At 40.5% G+C, this 23,467-nt stretch overlaps 1 protein-coding gene across 1 annotated transcript; it reads left to right on the top strand.

Moving 5' to 3' along the window:
* Positions 1–5,407: 5,407 nt before the first annotated feature.
* On the top strand, positions 5,408–5,631 carry LOC112441161 (small ribosomal subunit protein uS14-like). Its single transcript, XM_034941202.3, has one exon. It carries the CDS (start codon positions 5,433–5,435, stop codon positions 5,601–5,603), a length of 171 nt encoding a protein of 56 aa, XP_034797093.1. The 5' UTR covers positions 5,408–5,432; the 3' UTR covers positions 5,604–5,631.
* The last annotated feature ends 17,836 nt before the right edge of the window (positions 5,632–23,467 follow it).

The following is a 23,467-nucleotide window of genomic DNA, read 5'->3' as shown; positions in this document are numbered from 1 at the left end:
GCATTTCTGCAAACTTTTGTGTATCTTCACAGGGTACGGGAAAAATCCTTCAGATGGATGATATCAGCAGGGGAGAAGAGCACATAGATGCTTAATGTTTCCTTTGCGCCCAAGGGTCCTGGGGAGCTTCTCGGTGGCCTCAGATTTGCTGGTGATCTGAGTAAAAAGGGCTGGTTTTCTATGCATTAAAATAGGAAAAAGGGAGGATTATATGGCACCTTGGTTTGTTTTTCCATACTGGTGTTTATGAACCTAATATCTTTTTGTTTGTCTTTTTCCAAGTAACTCTCCATCCTGCTGCCTTCATACAGGGACACAGTCTCTTATCTGAGTTCTCAATTATTCCAGGATATTGATTATTTATCTTCATCTTTTTCACCTTTCTAGCTAAATGGTGTGTGGATGAGAAGAGATCCCTGGAGGTGAAATCTGGTCTAAGGCAAGAAGTGGACTTGGGGATAGGCCAGGGGGCAGTCAATTCTACGTCCTCAAGCAGGGCAGGTAACTCATTTACAGCTGGAAAAGTGACATCCTTTTTTCTCTTCTCATGGAACCCCCTAAACAGGAAAACCCCTTGTCTAAAAGTTCACCACGCATCCCTTTCCAGGAGTCTGAGACAAGGAGGGATAAAGTGAGGCAGCAGGAACAGAGGGAACAAGAATAAGCAATGGAGGAGGAGGTTTCTGTGAAGGAGAAAGTGCTCTTAATTTTTGTATTTCCTGTTCTATTGGTTTTTTTTCAGTCTTTCTCTCTGGTTATCTAAATCACTTTTAAGTTTCCTCTTAGAATAATATTCATCCCACAAATACCAGTAACTCATTTGCTTGACATAAGGCCCTTCCGAGAACTTCCGCAAATGCAGTAATTTATCCAAATCAAAAGAACTATCCCTAGGCCACTGCAGGACTAGGATCTGATGTGTATATCCATTCCAAATGTGTGAGAGATATGTTAGCCATTCAAGAGAGACCTACAGGCAACATTCCTGGCATCCCATATTTTTCTACCATGAACCTAATGGTGATCTTGATGAGATTTTAGAGCCTGTACTTCCCATGTTTATTCAATAGCAACAGCTTGAATTTGGTATCATCCAGTTAGTATTCCAAAGAAGTAGAGAGGTAGACCGGAGACTTTTTAAAAATCAGGGTCTCTTACCTGACTCTGTGTGGACACAGACCTTCAGTTGTCCACTTTATTCAAAAACTGCCAGTCATCTTACCTTCATTCACAAAAATTGAGAAAATAAAAAAACCAAGATCTTGTCCAACCCAGAAATCCCCTCCACAAAGTTAGTAGAGAAACAAAACACTTTTTTTAAATTTAATTTTTTAAATAATTTTTTTTTGGAGACAGAGTTTCTCTCTTGTTGCCCAGGCTGGAGTGCAATGATGCGATCTTGGCTCACCACAACCTCCACCCGGGTTCAAGCGATTCTCCTGCGTCAGCCACCTGAGTAGCTGAGATTACAGGCATGCACCATCATGCCCAGCTAATTTTGTATTTTTAGTAGAGACGGAGTTTCTCCATGTTGGTCAGGCTGGTCTCAAACTCCCGACCTCAGGTGATCCACCTGCCTCAGCCTCCCAAAGTGCTGAGATTACAGGCGTAAGCCACTGTGCCCAGCCTAAATAATTTTTATACAAAAAAATAGAGACAGGGTCTTGCTATGTTGCCCCGGCTGATCTCAAACTCCTGAACTCAAATACTCCTCCTGCCTCAACTTCCCAAAGTGTTGGAATTACAGGCATGAGCCACTGCACCTGGCCATAAAACATTTTTATTTTTATTATTGAATAACCGTTTATTTTTATTATTGAATAACCATTAAACCAGAATGTGATGTGCATCACATGCAATTGCTAAGAGATTGCAAAGGCAGAAAGGAAACTCCCCCCTTGTACAGCCAAGCAGATACAACCCAGTACGTTCATGCTCCCAAGATAAACAATCACTAGTCCTTAAGTAAGAGACAACACCTTTTGTCACACACAGTTTGTCCTAACTTTATCTTGGTAATTGGGGAGACCACCTGTGTTGGCTTTATTTGGAGGAAAAACAAACTTTCCATATCTTTATGACAGAAGATAATTTTGCAAATTGGGGCAAGGTACCCACTGAAGTTAGGCTCTAACCCTCCCACAGGAACTCGGAGATAGGGACACTATCTTCCGTGATGTTTGCATTTCAAAAAGATGACTCCCAGGCCCTGCAGGAAACATTCCTGAGTTGAGAAACTTATTTAGCCAAAGAGAAGATTTATATACATTTGAAAAGGAAGGACAGAAAAGTTCTGAAAAAAGAGTTGAGGATTGCAGGGCAGGGTTGATGGGGGTGTGTCTTTTCTCTTATTTTTATTTTCAAGAAGGAGAATTAGGTCTTCTATTATTTTCTAAATTTTTATTTTATTTTGTTTTGTTTATAAAGACAGGGTCTTGCTATGTGCCCAGGCTAGCGACAAACTTCTGGGTTCAAACACTCCTCTTCTCTCAGCTCCCCAAGTAGGTGGGACTACAGGTGAATGACATCACAGCCAGCCTTAGGCCCTTTATTTTTCATTTTTACTTGCTATCACATTAGGGAGAGAAATATTTTACCCGTTTTCCTCTACCTCTGAATTAGGATCAGATTCTTAGATCTGAAAGGTACCAGAAAGAAAAATTCCATCCAGGCCCCTGCCTTTGGGCAGCTGAATGTTGAAATCATTAGAACCTGTAGTTGTCTGGTCACCTCTGATGATCTCCAAGGATGGAGATGTCACCAATTTCCATTGGTAGTACCTTCCAGTTTTTTAGCAACCAGCTAGGTTCATAGTTCTTTCTTTTGCCTAGCTGAAGTCCTTCCTGCTATAAATTAATCATCAGATAAATAATACCATAAACTAATTAATTTATCATCAGATCTAGACAACACCTTAGTGTCTTAACAGACAGTGTCACCATGTGCACACATTGTCCTCCTTGAAGATAGCTCTCAGCTGTGCCCCTTGACATCTACTTGATCAGGGGAAGTAAACTACCCATATGACTCAAATTTTTAGAATGCCAGTCAAATCCTACATCCATTATACAACCCATTTAGCACTCCAGTAATTCTGCCTTTTAAACTTTTTTTTTTTTTTTGGACAAAATTTCACTCTTGTTGCCCAGGCTGGAGGGCAGTGGTGCAATCTCGGCTCACTGCAACCTCCACCTCCTGGGTTCAAGCGATTCTCCTGCCTCAGTCCCCCAAGTAGCTGGGATTATAGGCACCCGCCACCATGCCTGGCTAATTTTTTTGTATATTTAGTAGAGATGGGGTTTCACCATGTTGATCAGGCTAGTCTTGAACTTCTGACCTCAGGTGATCCACCCACCTCGGTCTCCCAAAGTGCTGGGATTACAGTTGTGAGCCACCACGCCCGGCTAAACAATCATTTCACTATAACACATGCAGCAATTAACATTTTTGAATGTGTTTTCCTCATTTGTTTTAAGAAAGCATAATACTTACTTCATAGGATTATTATATTATGTATAAATTATTTTCCATGCGGTATATCTTACCTGCCTAAAGCTCCATGAAGGGATCATGCCCTTCACTATTTGATATCTTCCATAATGCCTGGCAGAATGACTAATACAGAGAAAAACTAGGCCTAGTGGGGAAGGGAAAGATATATTCCATGGTGACAGATTTCAGCTCAGTCTAGGAAAAAGTTGTCTAATAATTAGAACCATTCTGCCATGAGTGTCTCAGGAATTACTGGGATCTCAATGGCTATCAATAGTTAAGTAGAGACTTTAAGACTGCCCATCATGGTGAAATATGAAGCATGTCTGCAATGAGTAGGATATTTAATTCATTGGTTGCCCTGAAGAGAGTTTGAAACAGGTTTTTTTACTCTGAAAGGAAAAAAAGAAAGTGATTACTTACCGCAATGTACTGAGAGCTGGATTTCTGTTCAAGTTCCTGACGCTTCTTTCCCATCTCTCAGCCCCAGAGGAGAGGTGAAACTAATGTCAAGGTTCCTGGCAGATGTTTAGACGATGGAGAAAAAGCATGCACAGTTAAATAAACACTCGAAGTCACTATACTGTCTACCATCACATACCAAGGGGAGGTGGGGAAAGGGAGGGAGAAAGAGGCATTCCACTTCTGTCATAAAGATTTGTTACAATGCAATTAGATAACTAGAAGGGAGTAGATGCTGGAAGATAAGAACACCTCCCAGAGATTAATACACTGGGAAGACCGCTTTTGGCTTCCACTTGTGGCTCCATAGATATGATCAATATCGGGGTTTTTCTTGACAAACAATCTCATCTCTTGCCTGCAATCTCAATTCCCTTTCCCTTCTTCAGTCTTGTTGCCTGCATATAAGAAGACTAGTAGAGGTGATGCTGGTTCAGCCCCTGCCACCTAAGTCCTACTCTCCAGTGAGAGAATGCACTGGACATGTGGTAGGAAAGGGGATATTTCAGAAATCTTAATTTGAGCATTTTCCTAAACTAGCTTTTCATTGAACCTGCGATGATGGCTGATATGTTTTGGCTGTGTCTCCACCCAAATATCAACTTGAATTGTATTTCCCAGAATTCCCACATGTTGTGGGTGGGACCCAGGGGGAGGTAATTGAATTATGGGGGCCGGTCTTTTCCATCCTATTCTTATGGTAGTGAATAAGTCTCATGAGATCTGATGGGTTTATCAGCGGTTTCCGCTTTTGCTTTTCTCATTTTTCTCTTGCTGCCTCAATGTAAGAAGTGCCTTTTGCCTCCCGCCATGATTCTGAGGCCTCCCCAGCCATGTGGAACTGTAAGTCCAATTAAACCTCTTTTTCTTCCCAGTCTCAGGTGTCTTTATCGGCAGCATGAAAAGAGGCTAATACAATGGCCTATGGTGGGTCAGCTCACACAGAAATAGGCGGATGCTATGTTCAAACAGCATAAGGAATAAAGCCATTTTATACGCCTGTTTGAAGGGAATAAAAATGTTTTGTCCCCAAACATACTTCTTTGACATATTTTGACATGGTTGTTCAGAGAACTTGCAAAGAGAAGTAGTCCTGCAAAGCTGTCTTGTGTAGGGGAGATTTGCATCTGTATAGAGTCTGTATTGATGCAGCAGGCTTTCTCTGAGGCCCTCCCTTGTCTGGATGTAGGAAAGGTTAACTGAGAGTCTGACACCTTTAAAGGTCTGGAAAAAACATTTACCATCTACTCTGTCTGAGGGCAGCTACCTATGAGGTTCATTCATCTACAGAGCAAGACCACCTTTGCTAGTCAGGCCTCCTCTTCTTCCCCTCCTATACCCTGTCTTACCACCATAGTCAGATTTACCATTGTCATCATCTGTTTGTATCACTATAAAGGAATACATAAGACTCAGTCATTTATAAAGAAAAAAAAAGTGTATCTGGCCTTTTACCTCATTGCACTCCTGAGAGCAAGATGGGTCACCAGCAGCTGTACTGGAGCCACCCGCGAAAATTCGGCCAGGGTTCTCGCTCTTGTCGCGTCTGTTCAAACCGGCAGGGTCTGATCCAGAAATATGGCCTCAATATGTGCCCCCAGTGTTTCCGTCAGTACGCGAAGGATATCGGTTTCATTAAATTGGACTAAATGATCTTCCTTCAAAGGATCATCCAAGGCATCTACTCAATGAAAAGCCATGATAGTTCTTTGTACATAAAATAAACATCTGAAAACAACAACAACAACAACAACAACAAAAAAAAAGTGTATCTGGCTCTCAACTCGGCTGGCTGGGAAGAGTGTGTCTGGTGCCTGGTGAAAACCTCAGGCTGCTTCCATTCATGGTGGAAGATAAAGGAGAGCCGGCATGTGCAGAGATCACATGGCAAGAGAGAAAGCAAGAGAGGGGAGGTGCCAGGTTATTTTTAACAACTGGCTCTCATGGAAACTATTAGAGCAAGGATTCACTTATTACCATGAGAAAGACACCAAGCTATTCCTGAGGAATCTCTACCCCCATGACAAACACCTCCCATTAGGCCCTAATCCCAAGGTTGGGTATCAAATTTCAACATGAGGGTTTGGGGGACAAACATCCAAATATAGCAACCACCATAACCTGTTTTGGGCCAGGCTGCAAGCCCCTATTCTTTCTGTAACCTCAGTATGGTATATAAGCTTCTGAACCCTATTGGGAGGTTGGGGCAATCACTCTGTGGTTCTCTCCTCTGCTTGTTAATAGATTTGTATGCCATTTCTCCTATTCATCTGCCTTCTTGTCAGCTGATTTTAAGCGACCCTTCACAGGGCAAAGGGGAAGTTTTCCCTTGGCCCCTATAGTTTGGGCACTGTGAGCAGGATACCAAAACTCTGCTCTTCTGGAAGCCACAGACAAGAAAACTCAGGATCAGACATGCCAGCAGAAGGGTAAGAAATTTCTACCAGCTAAGCTCCTTGCCTCTCTCTCTGTGTAGTCTGGTCAAATGGATGGTAAAAATCACTGTTTCTTTTGCCCCTTTAAAATCTTGACCAATGGGAGAAAAGGATTTGTGTGACTAGTCTTTGGTGTAGTGACTCTGGTGTACCTTTTGGTATAAATATTCATATTGTTGAATCCTTTTTCTCCCCAAAACGGTATTTTTCTTTGTCTTTTTGTATTGCCTATCATAAAGTGGGGTACCATATGGTAGAACACAAACCTAAAACCCTCATATGTCTGTTGTTCAGGCCAGCCCTGTGGATTGACCAGTTTTGCAGTTCTGACCAGACTGGCATTTATTTAGACAAACTGCTGTGAGTCTTTGATATAAAAACCAGATGAGGTTCCATTCTTATCTTGTTTTATGTCCTTGAGAGCTTGGCTTGTGAACAAGTGGGAGCATTGTTTCTTGGTCTCTGCCATCATGGCAGAGGGAGGGATATAGTTTTTGGTTCAAATTGGTGGCCAGCCTAAAAAAATTTGGAACCCTGAGACATATCAGCACACCCAATTTTTTTTTTTTTTTTTTTTTTTTTTTTGAGATGGAGTCTCGCTCTCTCACCCAGGCTGGAGTGCAGTGGCTTGATCTCAGCTCACTGCAACCTCCACCTCCCGGGTTCAAGCAATTCTCTGCCTCAAGCAATTCTCTGCCTCAGCCTCCCAAGTAGCTAGGATTAGAGGTGCCTGCCACCCACGCCCAGCTAATTTTTGTATTTTTAGTGGAGACAGGGTTTCACCATGTTGGCCAGGCTGGTCTTGAACTCCTGACCTCGTGATCCACCCACCTCAGCCTCCCAAAGTGCTGGGATTATAGGCGTGAGCCACCGCGCCCTGCCAGCACACACTTTTTGTTCTGAACATGTCAAACTCTCAGGGGGATTTGTCTTAATAGAAGGTCCCATTCACAAGGAGCTTTTGTTATCTCAACCCTTGCTGTCCCTGGGAAAGTCCAATCCTAGGAGGGCATAGCCAATGTCACAGATTAATGTGTCTGTGACTGGCAGCCTCCCACAAATATGTGGGATAGTGGAGGCACTGTACACACAAACACCATCCTTAACCACATGTGGTAACAAGAGTCTTTTAGTATTTTAGCCTATTCCTGGGAGTAGATTTTGGGGGATAATTGAAACCATCTCTTCTATGCCCTCTCCAGAAAACTAAAAACTTGTTCTAAACCTGGTAAATTACCCCCTGGGCTTTCGATAAAAAGACTTATTGAATTAAGTTGCTATTGAAATAAGTACACCATTGGAAATTCTCAACGTCAGTGGCCAAATGATGGATTTGTTAAATTGGAAAGACCCCTAAATTAAAAAAAGATTTTAGACTCTCATTCTAAACAATTGTCTTGTTTGTATTTATGAGATCAAATTTTTTAATATCATATAAAATAGATTCAGATTTGTTTATTCACAAAACAATAGACTCTACAACCACTGAAGACTTTGCATGAAAATGTCTCATGTTAAGTCAACCTTTAGACACAAAATGTCAATAATTGAAAATATTCAATTATGTAAAAAGGTCCATAGACTATGGTTGGCGGAGAAATGGTCATATTTTTTAAAAGACACATAATAATGTCGTGGATAGCCTTAAAAATTCTCTTGACAAAATTGAAGAGCAAAAATCTGACTTAAAATAAAGTTAAAATCCCTTGTATTTTAATGACAGCCACTCCACCTTGTTGTCTAGTTAAAATTCCATGCTTCACCACTTTGGCCTGGGTTTGCTTCTCAGTCAGGAAACCAGTCCCTTTTGGTTTGATATTTGTGTCACTTTTCACTTTTTAGGATTATTGATTCTTTTCCCCTTTTAAACAGCTTTTGATTTCCTGTCTCCTTCTGTCTGTGGGGGCATACGAGTCTTTTTGGGTCTTTATGTGTTCACAGTCAGCTGAGAAGCTGAGATCCTAGAGAATATGGCCAGACAGATGTGGGTTGTACTCCATTTGCAGCTAGTGAAAGTTTCCTTTCTTTAACTGTCTTTGGGGTGGTTCTAGATCTTGTGAGGACTGCTTTACATCTCTTTAGAGAGGCCTCATGCATCTTTGACTAAGTCATAACTTTGGTCAAGACTTTGATTTTGGTAAGTCACTTGGGAGATCAACTTTGGTAAAAAGTGCAAAAGCCAGGAATATCAGCTGTGTGTCGCAGCTAACATCTGAAAATCAGAGATTTTAGAAGATATCTCTACGGTCAGAAGTTTAATCAAAAGCTGATATTTAAGTGGCAAATATATTTTTTAGAAGTGTTTTTGCTTTTTCTCTTTTGGATTTTGTTTCTGAGAAGTTATTTTCAGTCAACTGAAACCCATTTTAAATTAGGTTTAGTTCTCATTTGCTTCCATTCATATTGGTATGATTTTTGTTAAAATGAACAAACAAACCCCAAAACCAAAAACATGTAAACTTCATTGGCCTTTTAAAAAGCTCAAAATCTCCCCCAAATTGGCTCCTCTAAGACTTGTTCTTCCATTTATTTCCACTTGTATTACTTTTCCTTTTTTCTATCTTTGACCACATTAAGAAAAATCTGAGAGACTTCTAGCAACCCTGAGACTCCTTGAGAAACACAGCAAAAACACCACACATCCTCTTTTGGAGGTCTTCTGTTTTCCTCCTGGAGTTCCTAAAGTCCTGGGCCGGTTTTTGTCAGGTCTAAAGCTCTACCCTCTTTTGTATTAAATTCCTTGATCTCTTTCATTTTGGTGGTGGTGGTGGTGGTGGTGGTGGTTGAGGGGGTGGTTACAAGGAATTACATTGTACTGTAAAAGAAAACTTGACCTTTGTGTGTATGGTGACTGACTAGTCACTGGTGAGAACCATAGTTTTGGAGGTGGCTGACAGCAGTTGCTGTAAATGGTTATTTCTACAGGGGGCTACTTATTTCTTTGTGAATTTAGATAAAAAGGGTACAGTTTAAACACTTAGAGGCTGTGGAAACACTTGCTACTGAGGGATAAGATTCCCATGAGAGACAGGCTGATCACAGAGTGGGCTGATTAACATGAGGTCACCCAGCAGCCTTACAGAAATGTCCTTACAGTAAGGTATACTCTGAAAGCAATACACTCTCCAGTCCCATGACATTTCCTTCTATTTAGGGTGCCAAACAACAGTGTAAAAATCGGACCCTTGAAGTTTTGGGTGTCTGCCTTCCAGTTGCACCTGCTTTCCACATATTTAGGTATTAGGCTCTGTCTTAGCCATTTATGTTGCTATAAAGGAATATCTGAGGCTGGGTAAATTTGTTAAGAAAATAGGTTTATTTGGCTTACCATTCTGGAGGCTGCACATGAAGCATGGATCTACTGTCTGCTTCTGATGATGGCTGTAGTAGTCAGGGTTCTCTAGAGGGACAGAACTTATAGGATAGATGTATATAGGAAGGAGAGTTTATTAAGGAGTATTGACTCACACAATCACAAGGTGAAGTCCCACAATAGGCCATCTGCAAGTTGAGGAGCAAGGAAGCCAGTTCAAGTCCCAAAATCTGAAAAGCAGGGAAGCCAACAGTGCAGCCTTCAGTCTGTGGCCGAAGTCCAGAGAGCCCCTGGCAAACCACTGGTGTAAGTCCAAGAGTCCAAAAGCTGAAGAACTTGGAGTCCGATGTTCAAGGGCAGGAAGTATCCACCATGGGAGAGTGATGAAGGCTGGAAGACTCAGCAAGTCAAGTCCTTCCACGTTCTTCTGCCTGCTTTTATTCTAGCCACATTGGTAGCTGATTACATGGTGCCCACTCAGATTGAGGGTGGGGTGGCCTCTCTCAGTTCACTGACTCAAATGTTAATCTCCTTTGGCAACACCCTCACAGACACACTCAGGAACAATACTTTGCATCCTTCAATTCCCATCAAGTTGACACTCAATATTAACCATCACAATGGCTTTAGGCTGATTCCACTCATAGTAAAAAAGGAAAGGTAGGCGGGGTGTGGTGGCTTACACCTGTGATCCCAGCACTTCAGCAGGCCAAGCCAGGCGGATCACCTGAGTTCAGGAGTTCGAGATCAGCCTGGTCAACATGGTGAAACCCCTATCTCTACTAAAAATACAAAAATTAGCCAGGTGGGGTGGCACGCAGCTGTAATCCCAGCTACTTGGGAGGCTGAGGCAGGAGAATTGCTTGAACCTGGGAGGCAGAGGTTGTAGTGAGCCAAGATCGTGCAACTGCATGCCTGGGTGACAGAGCAAGACTCTGTCTCAAAAAAAAAGAAAAAAGAAAAAAGAAAAAAAAAAGAAAAAGAAAAGGAAGGGAGCTGGCATGTACAGAGCTCACATGGTGACAGAGCTGAAGCAAGAGAGAGGAGAAGGTGCCAGACTCTTTTCAACAACCAGTTCTCACAGGAACAAAGGGTTAGAGAACTCATTTACTTCCATGAGAATGGTACCAAGCCATCCATGAGGGATTTACCTCCACAATCCACACACTTGCCATCAGGCCCCACCTCCAATGTTAGAAATCAAATTTCAACATGAGACTTCGTGGGGATAAACAAACCACAGCAGTCCCTGAAAACTACATATGCTTTTTTCACTCTGTTTGTTATTGGGTTCTGCCCTGAGCTCAGTGGCCTAGTTGGAAAATGAAGACTAAATTTAAAACTAACTGATAAATAAAATTGGTTTCCTTGTAAAATCTTATGGTAAATTCTTATGATTTATTTTTATTCCTATGATTTTACCTTGATACCCATTTTTAATCTTCCTTTAATATACCCAAACTTCTTTAAAGAGCTTAAATTCTCTCTGTGTTTTAATATGTAAATTTGCTACCTTGTTTACTCCAAAATGTGATAAGGGCTTCTAGCCATGTGGAACAAACTTTAACCCATTCCATTTACAGAGGCAAAATTTAACTATCCTTTTAAACTAGTGAGTTTTACCTGTTTCATGGCTAAAATTTTTAAACGAAAGCTACAAAATCTATATTTGTGTATTTTTCTGTGCACATATGTACATGTCTGTGTTTGCATATTGTGTACATGGTACCAGATTGACATAAATTAATAAGTACTCATAACGTAAGTATGTCCAAATACTTTCAAGTTAATGTGATTTTAGAAATCTTTAATAAATAAAGCTAGTTTAAAAATTATTAGTAAAATAAAATAAAAACATCTTCAAAATTTAATTCAGACATGTTTGCTTGGGTCTGTTCGTCAGACTGGTTTATATTGTCTCTAGTTGATGTTTTAGGGTCATAAAACTCTTATTTCTGTAATATTAATACTAGCTTAATTTGTCTCTGAACTTATGTCTTGGTTTTGAGTATTTAGATTCTGGAGTCTAGACGAGTGGCCATGATGAGGACTGGGGACACATGTGTGTTCACAGTGCCTGGGCCCTATTCTCCCTGGTCCAGCTGTTTCCAGGCTATGCTAATAGGGGTCAGATCCTCCAGATACTGTCTTCACAGTCCTGTTCTCTGTACTTGGCTCTGCACCTGACACATAACAATCACAGTTACTTACTTCCCAGGTTTTCCATTAAAAATCAGGGTTATTAAGAGCTAAAATTGTAATTAATATATTATTGAAACTACTAAATATTTTAAAATTCTATACACAAAGTATAGATATAAGAAAAGTAAAATGTCTTTTTAATAAAACATTACAAAAAGACATCAACATATGGATTTTGTTAAAGAGAAAGTAATTTTTTCTAGTGTAAAGGTTTTTAAAAAGTTGTTTTAAATTTAAAATACAGTTGAAATGAAATAAAATATTTTATAAAATCTTATTTACAGAATCTTATTTTGTGTTGTCAAAACTAAAATTAGATGTTTATAAAGTTTTCTTAAAATTAACTTTAATATTAAGGATACATAAAAAGGATAAAATTTGTTCTTTTCAACAAAATTTTTATGTCATATTAATAATAGATAATAAAATATTTTTGTTCACCTTTTAAATAAACTACAACCCCTCCCCCACCCCAAAACTAGGAGCACATTTTCTTATGCTGTCTTTATGAAATCTTTTAATTATTTGGAAAACTGCCCCATCAAAGGAGTAAAGGTTTTGCTTTGCAAATCTTTAAGGTTGGTGTGGTGGATCCCACCTAATGCCAGCACTTTGGGAGGCCGAGGCAGGTGGATTGCTTGAGGCCAGGAGTTTGAGACCAGCCTGGGCAACATGGAGAGGCCCTGTCTCTATAAATAATACAAAAATTAGCCAGGTGTGGTGGCATGTACCTGTAGTCCCAGCTGTTTGGGAGGCTGAGGTGCAGTGAGCCATGATCATGCCACTGCACTCAGCTGGGCAATAGAGTGAGACCCTGTCTCATAAAAACAACAACAAAAAAAAGTTTAAAAGAATTGATCAAGATAGGATCAACATAACTGTAAAATAGTAGTTATTTAGCCAAAGCAATAATTTAAAAATTTATTTTCTTTCTTTTTTCTTTGAGTCAGAGTCTTGCTCTGTCACCCAGGCTGGAGTGCACCCAGGCATGATCACAGCTCACTGCAGCCTCGATCTCCTTGGGCTCAAGTGATTCTCCAGCCTCAGCCTCCTGAGTAGCTGGGTCTACAAGGGTGGACCACGATACCTGGCTAATTTTTGTATTTTTTGTAGAGACAGAGTTTTGCCACATTGCACAGGCTGGTTTCAAACACCAAATCTGCCTGGTTGGTCTCCCAAAGTGGTGGGATTACAGACATGAGCCACCGTGCCTGGCCAAACCTTTCTTTTTTAATATCAAGTGTTTCAAACCATTGATATTTGACAAACTTCCCAAAATTAATTCTAACATGTCCTTTTGAACTCAAGTTAACTTTTAGACATTCCAAAAAAAAAAAAAAAAAAGCCCCTGGAAGTCCAACAGAGACATGTTAGTCTTATTTGGTATGTAAAAGTCATACAGGAAGTATTGTTAATAAGAAATAGTGTTTAACAATCTCTGAGTTATAGTTGTATAAGTGTGTTAATATGTGTTCCAAAATTGTGTTAGATTCCAAAAATTTTGATATATCTTGTTATATGTTATCAGTCATAGTTATGATTATCCTGTTAAATTGTTGTTTGCTACAGAAATAACAAATTTCCGTGTCAATTGTATCTTTAATGATGGCTATTCTAAATTTTGGTTATTCACAACTATTGTTTCACTCTGTTTCTTCACAAAAATGCAGTTTATAATCAGCTACTATTCAAACATTGTGCTTCTTCAAGTAAATTCATGGATATGAAAGTGACAGATACTCTGAAATAATGACCTCTGCTTATGACTGTGAGATCATATAATTGGATCGGGTAAAAATTCTAAAACCTTCAAAGAGAAAAACTGGACTCATAAAATGCTAACCTAACATCAAGCAGAAGAATTAATTACATGAAACTGAACTAATGCAAGGCAAATGATTTTAAAGTTTTCACTTTAAAACATTACTGGTTCTTGCCAGGTGCAGTGGCTCACGCCTATAATCCCAGCACTTTGGGAGGCCAAGGCAGGCAGATCACCTGAGGTCAGGAGTTTGAGACCAGCCTGACCAACATGGAGAAACCCTGTCTCTGCTAAAAATACAAACTTAGCCAGGTGTGGTGGTGCATGTCTGTTATCCCAGCTACTCGGGAGGCTGAGGCAGGAGAATCACTTTAACCCGGGAGGCGGAGGTTGTGGTGAGCCAAGGTTGCTCCATTGTACATTAGCCTGGACAACAAGAGTGAAATTCCGTCTTAAAAAAAAAAAAAAAAAAAAAAATTGTTCTTTTTATGTTATTTTCTAGTCAAGAAAATTTTTTCCCTCTTATATTGCTTACAGCAATTGAGTAAAGTTAACTTTTGTGAACAAAATTGAAACATTTACCTTTCTCTCTACCCAATTCCTCCAGAATGCAGAAACTATTTGTGAGTATTTTTATTTTATGGCAATAGATTTATTTGTGTAAGTTTAATAAGAATCTATTTTCTTCAGTGACAGGACACAATTAGAGACACTGGTTATTTTACCAAGGCTTTGACTGGAATGTCACATTTTAAATGTGACCAGACTGCTTTGAGGAATTGAGGATGACTTTAAAGCCAATAGACTAAAAAAGAGTGGCCTACTATCTTTTTTTTTTTTTTTTTTGAGACAGAGTTTTGCCCCATCACCCAGGCTGGAGTGCAATGGCACAATCTCGGCTCGCTGCAACCTCTGCCTCCCAGGTTCAAGTGATTCTCCTGCCTCAACCTCCCAAGTAGCTGGGACTACAGGTGCTGGCCACCACTCCTGGCTAATTTTTGTGTTTTTAGTAGAGATGGGGTTTCACCATATTGGCCAGGCTGGTCTTGAACTCCTGACCTTGTGATCTGCCTGCCTTGGCTTCCCAAAGTGCTGGGATTATAGGCATGAGCCACCGTGTCCAGTCATCTGTTTTTTTTTTTTTTTTTTTTTAAGTTCTGGGGTACATGTGCAGGATGTGCAGGTTTGTTACATAGGTAAACATGTGCCATGCTGATTTGCTGCACCTATCAACCCATCACCAAGGTATTAAGCCCAGCATGCAGCAGCTCCTTTCACTAATGCCCTCCCATTCCTGCCCTCCCCCAACAGGCCCCTCCCTGTGTCCATGTGTTCTCATTGTTTAGCTCTCATTTATAAGTGAGAACATGTTTCTGCATTAGTTTGCTGAGGATAATGGCTTCCAGCTTCATCCATGTTCCTGCAAAGGACATGATCTTGTTCTTTTTTATAACTGCATAGTATGCCATGATGTATAGGTACCACATTTTCTTTATCTAAAGACTAACCTACTATCTTGCCTCAACTGTTCCCTTTCAAGGTTCCTAACCTTGTGATAAGAAAAAAATGTCACTTTTTGACAGGTACAGGAACTTCAAGATATTTTAGGAACAAAAAAAAAAAGAAAAAAGAAAGAAAGAAAGAAAGAAATTAATTCACCAAATCTGTACAAGTATTACAAACTTTGGCTTGGCTCCTAAACATTAAGAGCATTTTTAAAGTCTAATCTGAGATTCCTTATGAAAAAGTTCTAGCAAAACCAACTTGAAAAGACCCTATATGGCCAATCATTATTATTGCTGTACTTTATATAAATCATCAGGCTAAGTACAATATGACTAAAACTTATTTTGCAAATGTATTGGTTTCACTATGATTTATCTTTGGTACAAATGGGAGATTATAGAGAAAAAATATGTTTTAGAAGAAAACTATAGTACATGTGACATTAGATTCTAGCCCTGACCATTGTTTTTTAGTTATTATTTGTCTACAATTTGATCTAAATGCTAAATTCTTTCCTGGCTATAAGTCTCCAAACCGACATTTTCTAATTTTTCTCCTATTTTTCTGACTTGAAATCACTAAAAAATAAAACTGCTTTTCTTAATGCCCTACAAACTGAAGCTAGAAAACTTGATATAAACTTCCAGAGAAATCACCACAGCAACTTGCAATATAAACAGCCTTTGTGTCTGTTGATGCATGGACTACTTAAAAAGTTAACTAGAACACCTGATTCTATAGTATAGGAAAAAGTACAATGCCAGAAAATCCAGAACTTGAAACTCTAGAACTAGTTTATAGACAACTCTATGAATTAACTTTTTTCTTCTGTTTCCAATAAAATGTCTTTTATTAAAGATCTGTTTGCCTGTATCATATATAGAACCCTAGCTCATCTACGATACCACCTCTTGGAATGAGACACAGCAATTTAACTGAACTGACCTATTCTCAGGACTAAGAAATTAATTCAAGAAGATATGAGATGATCTATTTAAATTTGCTCTCTTCTGCTTATCCCAATTTGTTCCTCACCTCCTTTCCAATCTCTTATCTACCAGCCTCTAAAACAAATCTCTCTAAAGCTATCAAGTTGGTTCTTAACATGAGAAACTTTCTGAAAGAAAAATTTCAAAAGGTAGGGCAGGGTTGGGGGTGATGCTAAAGGAAATAAAAATCTTTTTTCCAAAATATATTTCTTTGACCTATTTTGAGATGGTTTTTCAGAGGACTTGAAACAGAAGTAGTCCTGCAAAACTGTCTTGTGTGGGGGAGATTCGCATCTGTATAGAATCTGCACTGATGCAGCAGGCTTTCTCTGAGGCCCTCCCTTGTCTGGATCTAGAAAGGATGAACTGAGAGTCTGACACCTTTTTTTTTTTTTTTGAGATGGAGTCTCACCCTGTCACCCAGGCTGGGATGCAATGGTGTGATCTCCACTCACTGCAACCTCTGCCTCCCGGGTTCAGACAATTCTCCTGCCTCAGCCTCCGGAGTAGCTGAGATTACAGGTGCCCGCCACCATGCCCAGATAGTTTCTGTATTTTTAGTAGAGACGGGGTTTCACCATGTTGGCCAGGCTGGTCTCCAATTTCTGATCCCGTGATCCACTCCCTGTGGCCTCCCAAAGTGCTGGGATTACAGGCATGAGCCACCAGCACCCGGCTGAGTGTCTGACACATTTAAAGGTCTGAAAGAAACATTTGTCATCTATTGTCTCTGAGGGCTGCTACCTGTGATGTCTCATCTACAGAGAAAGACCACCTTTGTTAGCCAGGCCTCCTCTTCTCCCAGTCTCAAACCCTGTCTTGCCACCATAACCCCCATACCTGTTGGCCCCTACATCTGTTGAAAATTCCAGAGAAATACCTAATATAGATGATGGGTTGATGGGTGTAGCAAACAACCATGGCCTGTGTATACCTATGTAACAAACCTGCACATCCTGCACATGTATTCCAGAATTTAGAGTATAATTAAACAAAAATTAAAAAAAGAAAAAAAGAAAATTCCAGAATAGCCATTTGACCTTCCTTTTTTTTTTTTTTTTTGGTAATTTTTATACTTTATACTTCTTTGTTCCCTATAATAAAAAATAAAAAAACTGAGGAGTGACTAGATTTTAATATGCATATGCTAATGCTGCCCTATATTCATGGAGTGCTTTTTAATTTCTAAGAGTGCCAGAAGCCTTTCCAGATATATTACTAAAACTGTTCCACAAAGCTTTGCAATTCAACAGCACAGAGCACCACATTCCATTTCTAGGAATAGAAGGCTGCCTTTCCCATGGGAACCATGGAGTGGAGCTCATGGGAGTCTCTCCTGGGACTCACCAAATGGAATTTGGGAAGGGGAAGTGAGGACTTCTAAAGTGTAAACACTGACTAGAGCAAGCTTGTCCAACCCATAACGTGCAAGCCACATGCAGCCCAGGACGGCTTTGAATGTGGCCCAACACAAATTTGTAAACTTTCTTAAAGCATTAAGATTTTTCTGCAATTTTTTTTTAAGTTCATCAGCTATCGTTAGTGTTAGTGTATTTTATGTGTGGCCCAAGACAATTCTTCTTCCAGTGTGGCCCAGGTAAGCCAAAAGACTGGACACCCCTGGAATAAAGTTTAGTCTCTAAACATTAAGAATATTTTAAAAAATGGCTACCTGTTAATAGTAGCTAATTTAGCAGAAAAGTAATTTATTAATTCTTTCAAAATTTAACCCCTCAAAATTAGCCAGTGCACAAACATTAGCTATAAGATATGAATACTTATAAGAGATTTGGTCATTCCAAAAAAGAATCAGGTTCCAAGTCTCCATACAAGTGCTACAAGCCTGAGAAACTGCCTTATATTCAGAAAAGAAATTTCAATAGCTCAGGGTGAAAGAACCAGAAAGGTGAGGGAGAAAAAGGGAAAGAAAAGGGGAAAAAATTAAAAGCCAGCCTTGTAAAATATCCTGTTTCCCCACATTCAACAGGCTATATCTTAAGCACAAATCTTTCAGAGTATTCAATGAAAATAATCTCAACCTCAGACCTCTAAATTATCTTTGTTATAGATACATTAATAGAACTGGGCCGGGCACAGTGGCTCACGCCTATAATCCCAGCACTTTGGGAGACCAAGGCAGGCAGATTGCATGAGACCAGGAGTTTGAGACCTGTCTGGCTACCATGGCAAAACACCATCTCTACTAAAAATATAAAAATTAGCTGGGCATGGTGGTGCACGCCTGTAATCCCAGCCACTTGGGAGGCTGGGGCATGAGAATTGCTTGAAGTTCTGCAAGAGGTGGAAGTTGCAGTGAGCTGAGATCATGCCAATACACTCCAGCCTGTGTGACAGAGGGAGACTCTGTCTCAAAAAAAAAAAAAAAAAAAAAAAGAAAAAGAAAAGAGAAGCCAACACTGACAGATCACCCTCATGAGGTCAGGAGTTAGAGACCAGCCTGACCAACAGGGTGAAATCCCATCTCTTCTAAAAATACAAAAGTTAAGTAGGCGTGGTGGGTCATGCCTGTAATCTCAGCTACTTGGGAGGCATGAGAATCACTGAACCTGGGAGGCAGAAGTTGCATTGAGCTGATACTGTGCAACTGCACTCCAGCAGGGGCGATGGAATGAGACTGTCTAAAAAACAAAAACAAAGAAACTCTGAAAGTTCTGTCTCCAGAGCTTCATTTATTTGTTTGTTTGAGACAGGGTTTCACTTTGTTGTCCAGGCTGGAGTGCAGCGGCCTGATCATGGCTCACTGCAGCTTCACCTCCCAGGCTCAAGTGATCCTCCCACCTCAACCTCCCAAGTAGCTGGGACCACAGGAAGGCACCATCACACCAGGCTTTTTTTTTTTCCTCCTTTTTTTCTTTTTTAAATCTTACGTAGAGACAGGGTCTCACTTTGTTGCTCAGGCTGGTCTCAAACTCTTGGGCTCAAGCCATCCTCCCACCTCAGCTTCCTGAAGTGTTGGGATTATAGGCACAAACCACCCTGCCCAACATTACTGAGGTTTAACAGGAAAAGTGTTCCTTGGTTCTCTGAAAGCACACATACCAAGGTATAACAGTGCTGTGTACACTCCTGTGGAAATTGCATGCAAGCCAACAACAACAAACCTCTTAGTTGGGTGGTATGCCCTCTAAAATGGCCTTCCAGGCTCCTGTGCTCCACACCATTGTGGAAAGAGAATTGCATTCTGTGGACGTACTTTTATCCACTAGAATGAACGCAAACTCAGCAAAGTTTGGATTTTCATCTTTTTTTTTTTTCTTTCTCCTGCTACTGCTGTCTAGTCAGCACCTAGAACAGGGGTCAGCAAATTGTGGCCTGCAAGCCAAATCCAGCTTGTGGATTTTTATTTTTTTTTATATGGCTCATGAGAGATAAATGTTTTTACATTTTTAAATGCTTGAAAAAAAATTTCTGTGACACATGACAACTCACACTTCAGTGGTTTTGTTAGCAGTGTGACATTGTGAAATACATATTTGGTCTTTGTCCCCTTTCCTGGAACACTCTTGGAATCTCCAAAGCGTTAAGTGTCTTTTTGTATGCTAATGAGTTGACTAATGACTGGATGGTAATTTCAGGATGGGGGCTGGTCACTGGAAAAACCAAGGCATGATTAGAAAGTTGGGACTTTCAGCCCCACCCATTCTGACATCTGGGGATGGGAGAGGGACTGAAGGTTGAGTTGATCACCAATGATTTCATCAATCATGCCTAGGTAATGAAGTTCCTATAAAAATATCTGAAAGATTGGGTTTGTGGAGCTTCTGGATAGCAGAATGCATCTATGCGACAGGAGGGGGTACACTCCAGCTCTACTGGGATGGAAGTGCAGGTGCTCAGGACCTTTCCAGACCTCATCCTATGTAGACCTTCATTTGGCTGCTCCTTTGTATCCTTCAAAATATCCCTTTTAATAAACTGGTAAACTTAAGTGTTTCCCTAGGTTCTGTGAGCTGCTCTAGAAAATTAAACCCAAAGAAGGGTTCATGGGAACCCTGATTTACAGTTTGTGAAAAGAACAGGTAAAACCACCCAGAGCTTGCAACCGACATTGGAGGTGTGGGTAGGGGGGAAGTCTTGTGGGACTGAGCCGTCACTTGTGGGATCTGATGCTATATTTTTTACAGGTGGTTAGACAGGCATGCGTGGAGCAGGAGAGGGCTATTCTCCCACCCACTAGGAATGTTGGGTGATGGTTCAACAATTATCACATTGCCTCTCTAAAAGTGATAAATTGGCAGCTGGGCACCAGGGATAGTTCACTTGTTGATGGTCCACATCTGTTGCACTGAAGTGTTAACTGAATGCAGACACCAGGGAGATGCAACTTCCCAGGCATGTGTATTAAGAGACAAAATGGCGGAGTATGACCTTCAGGGGGCACACCACTGGGAAGAGGAAGAGAGCCGCAGGCATGTGTACAACTTCCTAAACACACTGCGCATGCTCACCTCCCAAGGGTAAGGACACTGCATGGGGGCAGGCCAACCTAAGGGAAGAATCATGGGAAAGGGGCCAGCCTAAAAGCCCTAGAATCAAAGTTAAACACGGCACTTGATGTTGGTGCCTGCTTGGGTCTCTTCCAAGTGTATTTTCTTTGCTTTCCTGTTCTAAAGACTTTTTAAATAAACTTCCACTGCTGCTCTGAAACTTGCCTCGGTCTCTTTTCTTGCCTTATGCCTGTTGGTCAAATTCTTTCTCCTGAGGCGGCGAGAACTGAGGTTGTTGCAGAGCGGTACAAATTCACTGCCAGTAACTCGGATACCTTCCATCAGTAACATCTCCAGGTAGATAGTGTATGAACTGAATTGAATTAGAGGACACCCAGCCAGTGTCCATTGCAGAATTGACTGGTTGTTGAGAGTATAAAAAAAGCACTTTCTCCTCTCTATCCTCAGCCATACTCATTTGTTTACATTTTCTCTAGGGCTGCTTTCACATACTACAATAGCAGAGTTAAGTAGTTGTGATGACGACTTTCTGGCCCACAAAGCCTAAAATATTTACTATCTAGCTATTTACAGAAAAAATGTGCCGACTCCTATCCTGGAAAAGAGACTACCACACAGTAAGCACTAAAACTGATTTTTTTTTTTTTTTTGAGACGGAGTCTTGCTCTTTCGCCCAGGCCGGACTGCAGTGGCGCTATCTTGGCTCACTGCAAGCTCTGCCTCCCGGGTTCACGCCATTCTCCTGTCTCAGTCTCCTGAGTAGCTGGGACTACAGGCGCCCGCCACCACACCCGGCTAATTTTTTTTTTTTTTTTGTATTTTTAGTGGAGACGAGGTTTCACCGTTAGCCAGGATGGTCTCGATCTCCTGACCTCGTGATCGGCCTGCCTCGGCCTCCCAAAGTGCTGGGATTACAGGTGTGAGTCGCTGTGCCCGGCCTAAAATTGACTTTTTAATTAAAAATTTTTTGAACTTTTTTTTTGAGACAATCTCACTCTATTATCCAGGCTAAAGTGCAGTGGCATGATCTCAGCTCACTGAACCTCCGCCTTCCAGCCTGAAGCCATCCTCCCACCTCAGCCTTCCCGAAGTAGCTAGGATTACAGGTGTGCACCACCACCACATCCAGCTAATTTTTTGTATTTTTTGTGGAGATGGGATTCTGCCATGTTGCCCAGGCTGGTCTCAAACTCCTGAGCTCAGTCTGCCCGTCTCGACCTACCGAAGTACTGGTATCACAGGGGTGAGCCACCATGCCTGGCCCACTAAAATTTTTATTGAAGGAATGAAACCACCATATGCAAGTGGTTCAACAACTTTACTCATTCCTTCGGAATAACTGCTCATACCCATTACAAACTACTAGCTAAGGTATCAAAGAAGGGAGTGAACTGAATTATTAAGCTGCTTTTCCAATGAAGCTCACACAAACAATTTTCTAGGATAAATCATTCTTTCAGGGCCAGGTGTGGTGGCTCATGCCTGTAATCCCAACACTTTGGGAGGCCAAGGTGGGAGGAGTTTGAGACCAGCCTGGGCAATATAGGGAGAGCTCATCTCCACAAAAAATTAAAAGAATTAGCTGGGCATGATGGTGTGTGCCAGTAGTCCCAGCTACTCAGGAGGCTATGAAGGGAAGATTGCTTGAGCAAGGGAAGTTGAGGCTGCAGTGAGCTGTGACTGCACCACTGCACTCCAGCCTTGGCAAGAGAGTAAGACTCTGTCTCAAAAAAAAAAAAATTCTTTCAGCTGTTTACCAAAGGTGATTATTTCACACAATAATTAACGTCAACTGCTACCATGTTCGGGAACTTGAACTTAAAATTCATGAGAAATTCTACCTACTTCCAGCCTAAGACCTCTTTCAGAATTTAGGCACTAGGAAGTTTGACTCTAAAACTGAACAAATTTGTGATTTGTTCTTTGAAGTAACAAATTAAAATCATACATGAATGGAAAAAGTTCTTGATTCTCATATTGAGAAGCTGTAATGATCTCTGGGAAAAAGAATAAATAAATAACTACCAGCACTCAGATATCTGAGACTAAATCACCAAGAATGACTATGGACTTTGTACAGCATAATCTTAGAGATAAATATGAAGAGGTTTACCATCTTCTTCAGAACGACACAATTTCTTAATGACAAAGTTGGGATTGAAATGTAAATCTCTAAACTCCCTATTCTTTGTCCCTATTTTGACAACTGGAACAGATCACTGATTTATAATCTATACTTCTCCAGCTTTCACTCCCATTACTTTGTCTTCCACTTTGAGTATAATAATCCTCATACTTTAAAATTTAAAAAATTTTTGATAAACTTTTAATTTTGGAACAAGGTTTAGATGTACAGAAACATTGCAAAGGTAGGAGAGTTCCCATATACTTCACACTCCACTTCTTCTGTTAACATCTTATGTTGGTATGGTATGTGTGTTACAATCAATGAACCAATGTGGACACAATAATATCAAGTCCATACTTTATTCAGATTTGTTTTTATGTAATGTCTTTTTCTGCTTTAAAATCCCATCCAGTTATAGCACAGTAAAGTCTCCTTAGGCTCTTCATGGCTATGACAGATGCCCAGACTTTGTTTCTGATGACTTTTGACAAAACTGTCACTGAGCACTGATGAGGTATTGAAGAACTAATTTGTGGTATTTAGTATCAGGTACTATAGTATAGTGGTCCCCAACCTTTTTAGCACCAGGGACCAGTTTCATGGAAGACAGTTTTTCCATAGACCAGACGTCTATGGAAACTCAATAATGACTTTAAAAATTAAGAATCTTCCAAGATTAACTGTGGAGAACTCTATTAGCTGAAACAAT

This window comes from Pan paniscus, chromosome 1, assembly GCF_029289425.2.
Source record: "Pan paniscus chromosome 1, NHGRI_mPanPan1-v2.0_pri, whole genome shotgun sequence".
NCBI lineage: Eukaryota > Metazoa > Chordata > Mammalia > Primates > Hominidae > Pan > Pan paniscus.
Note: the sequence above shows the minus strand (reverse complement) of the source record. Positions and strands in the feature narration are given on the sequence as shown.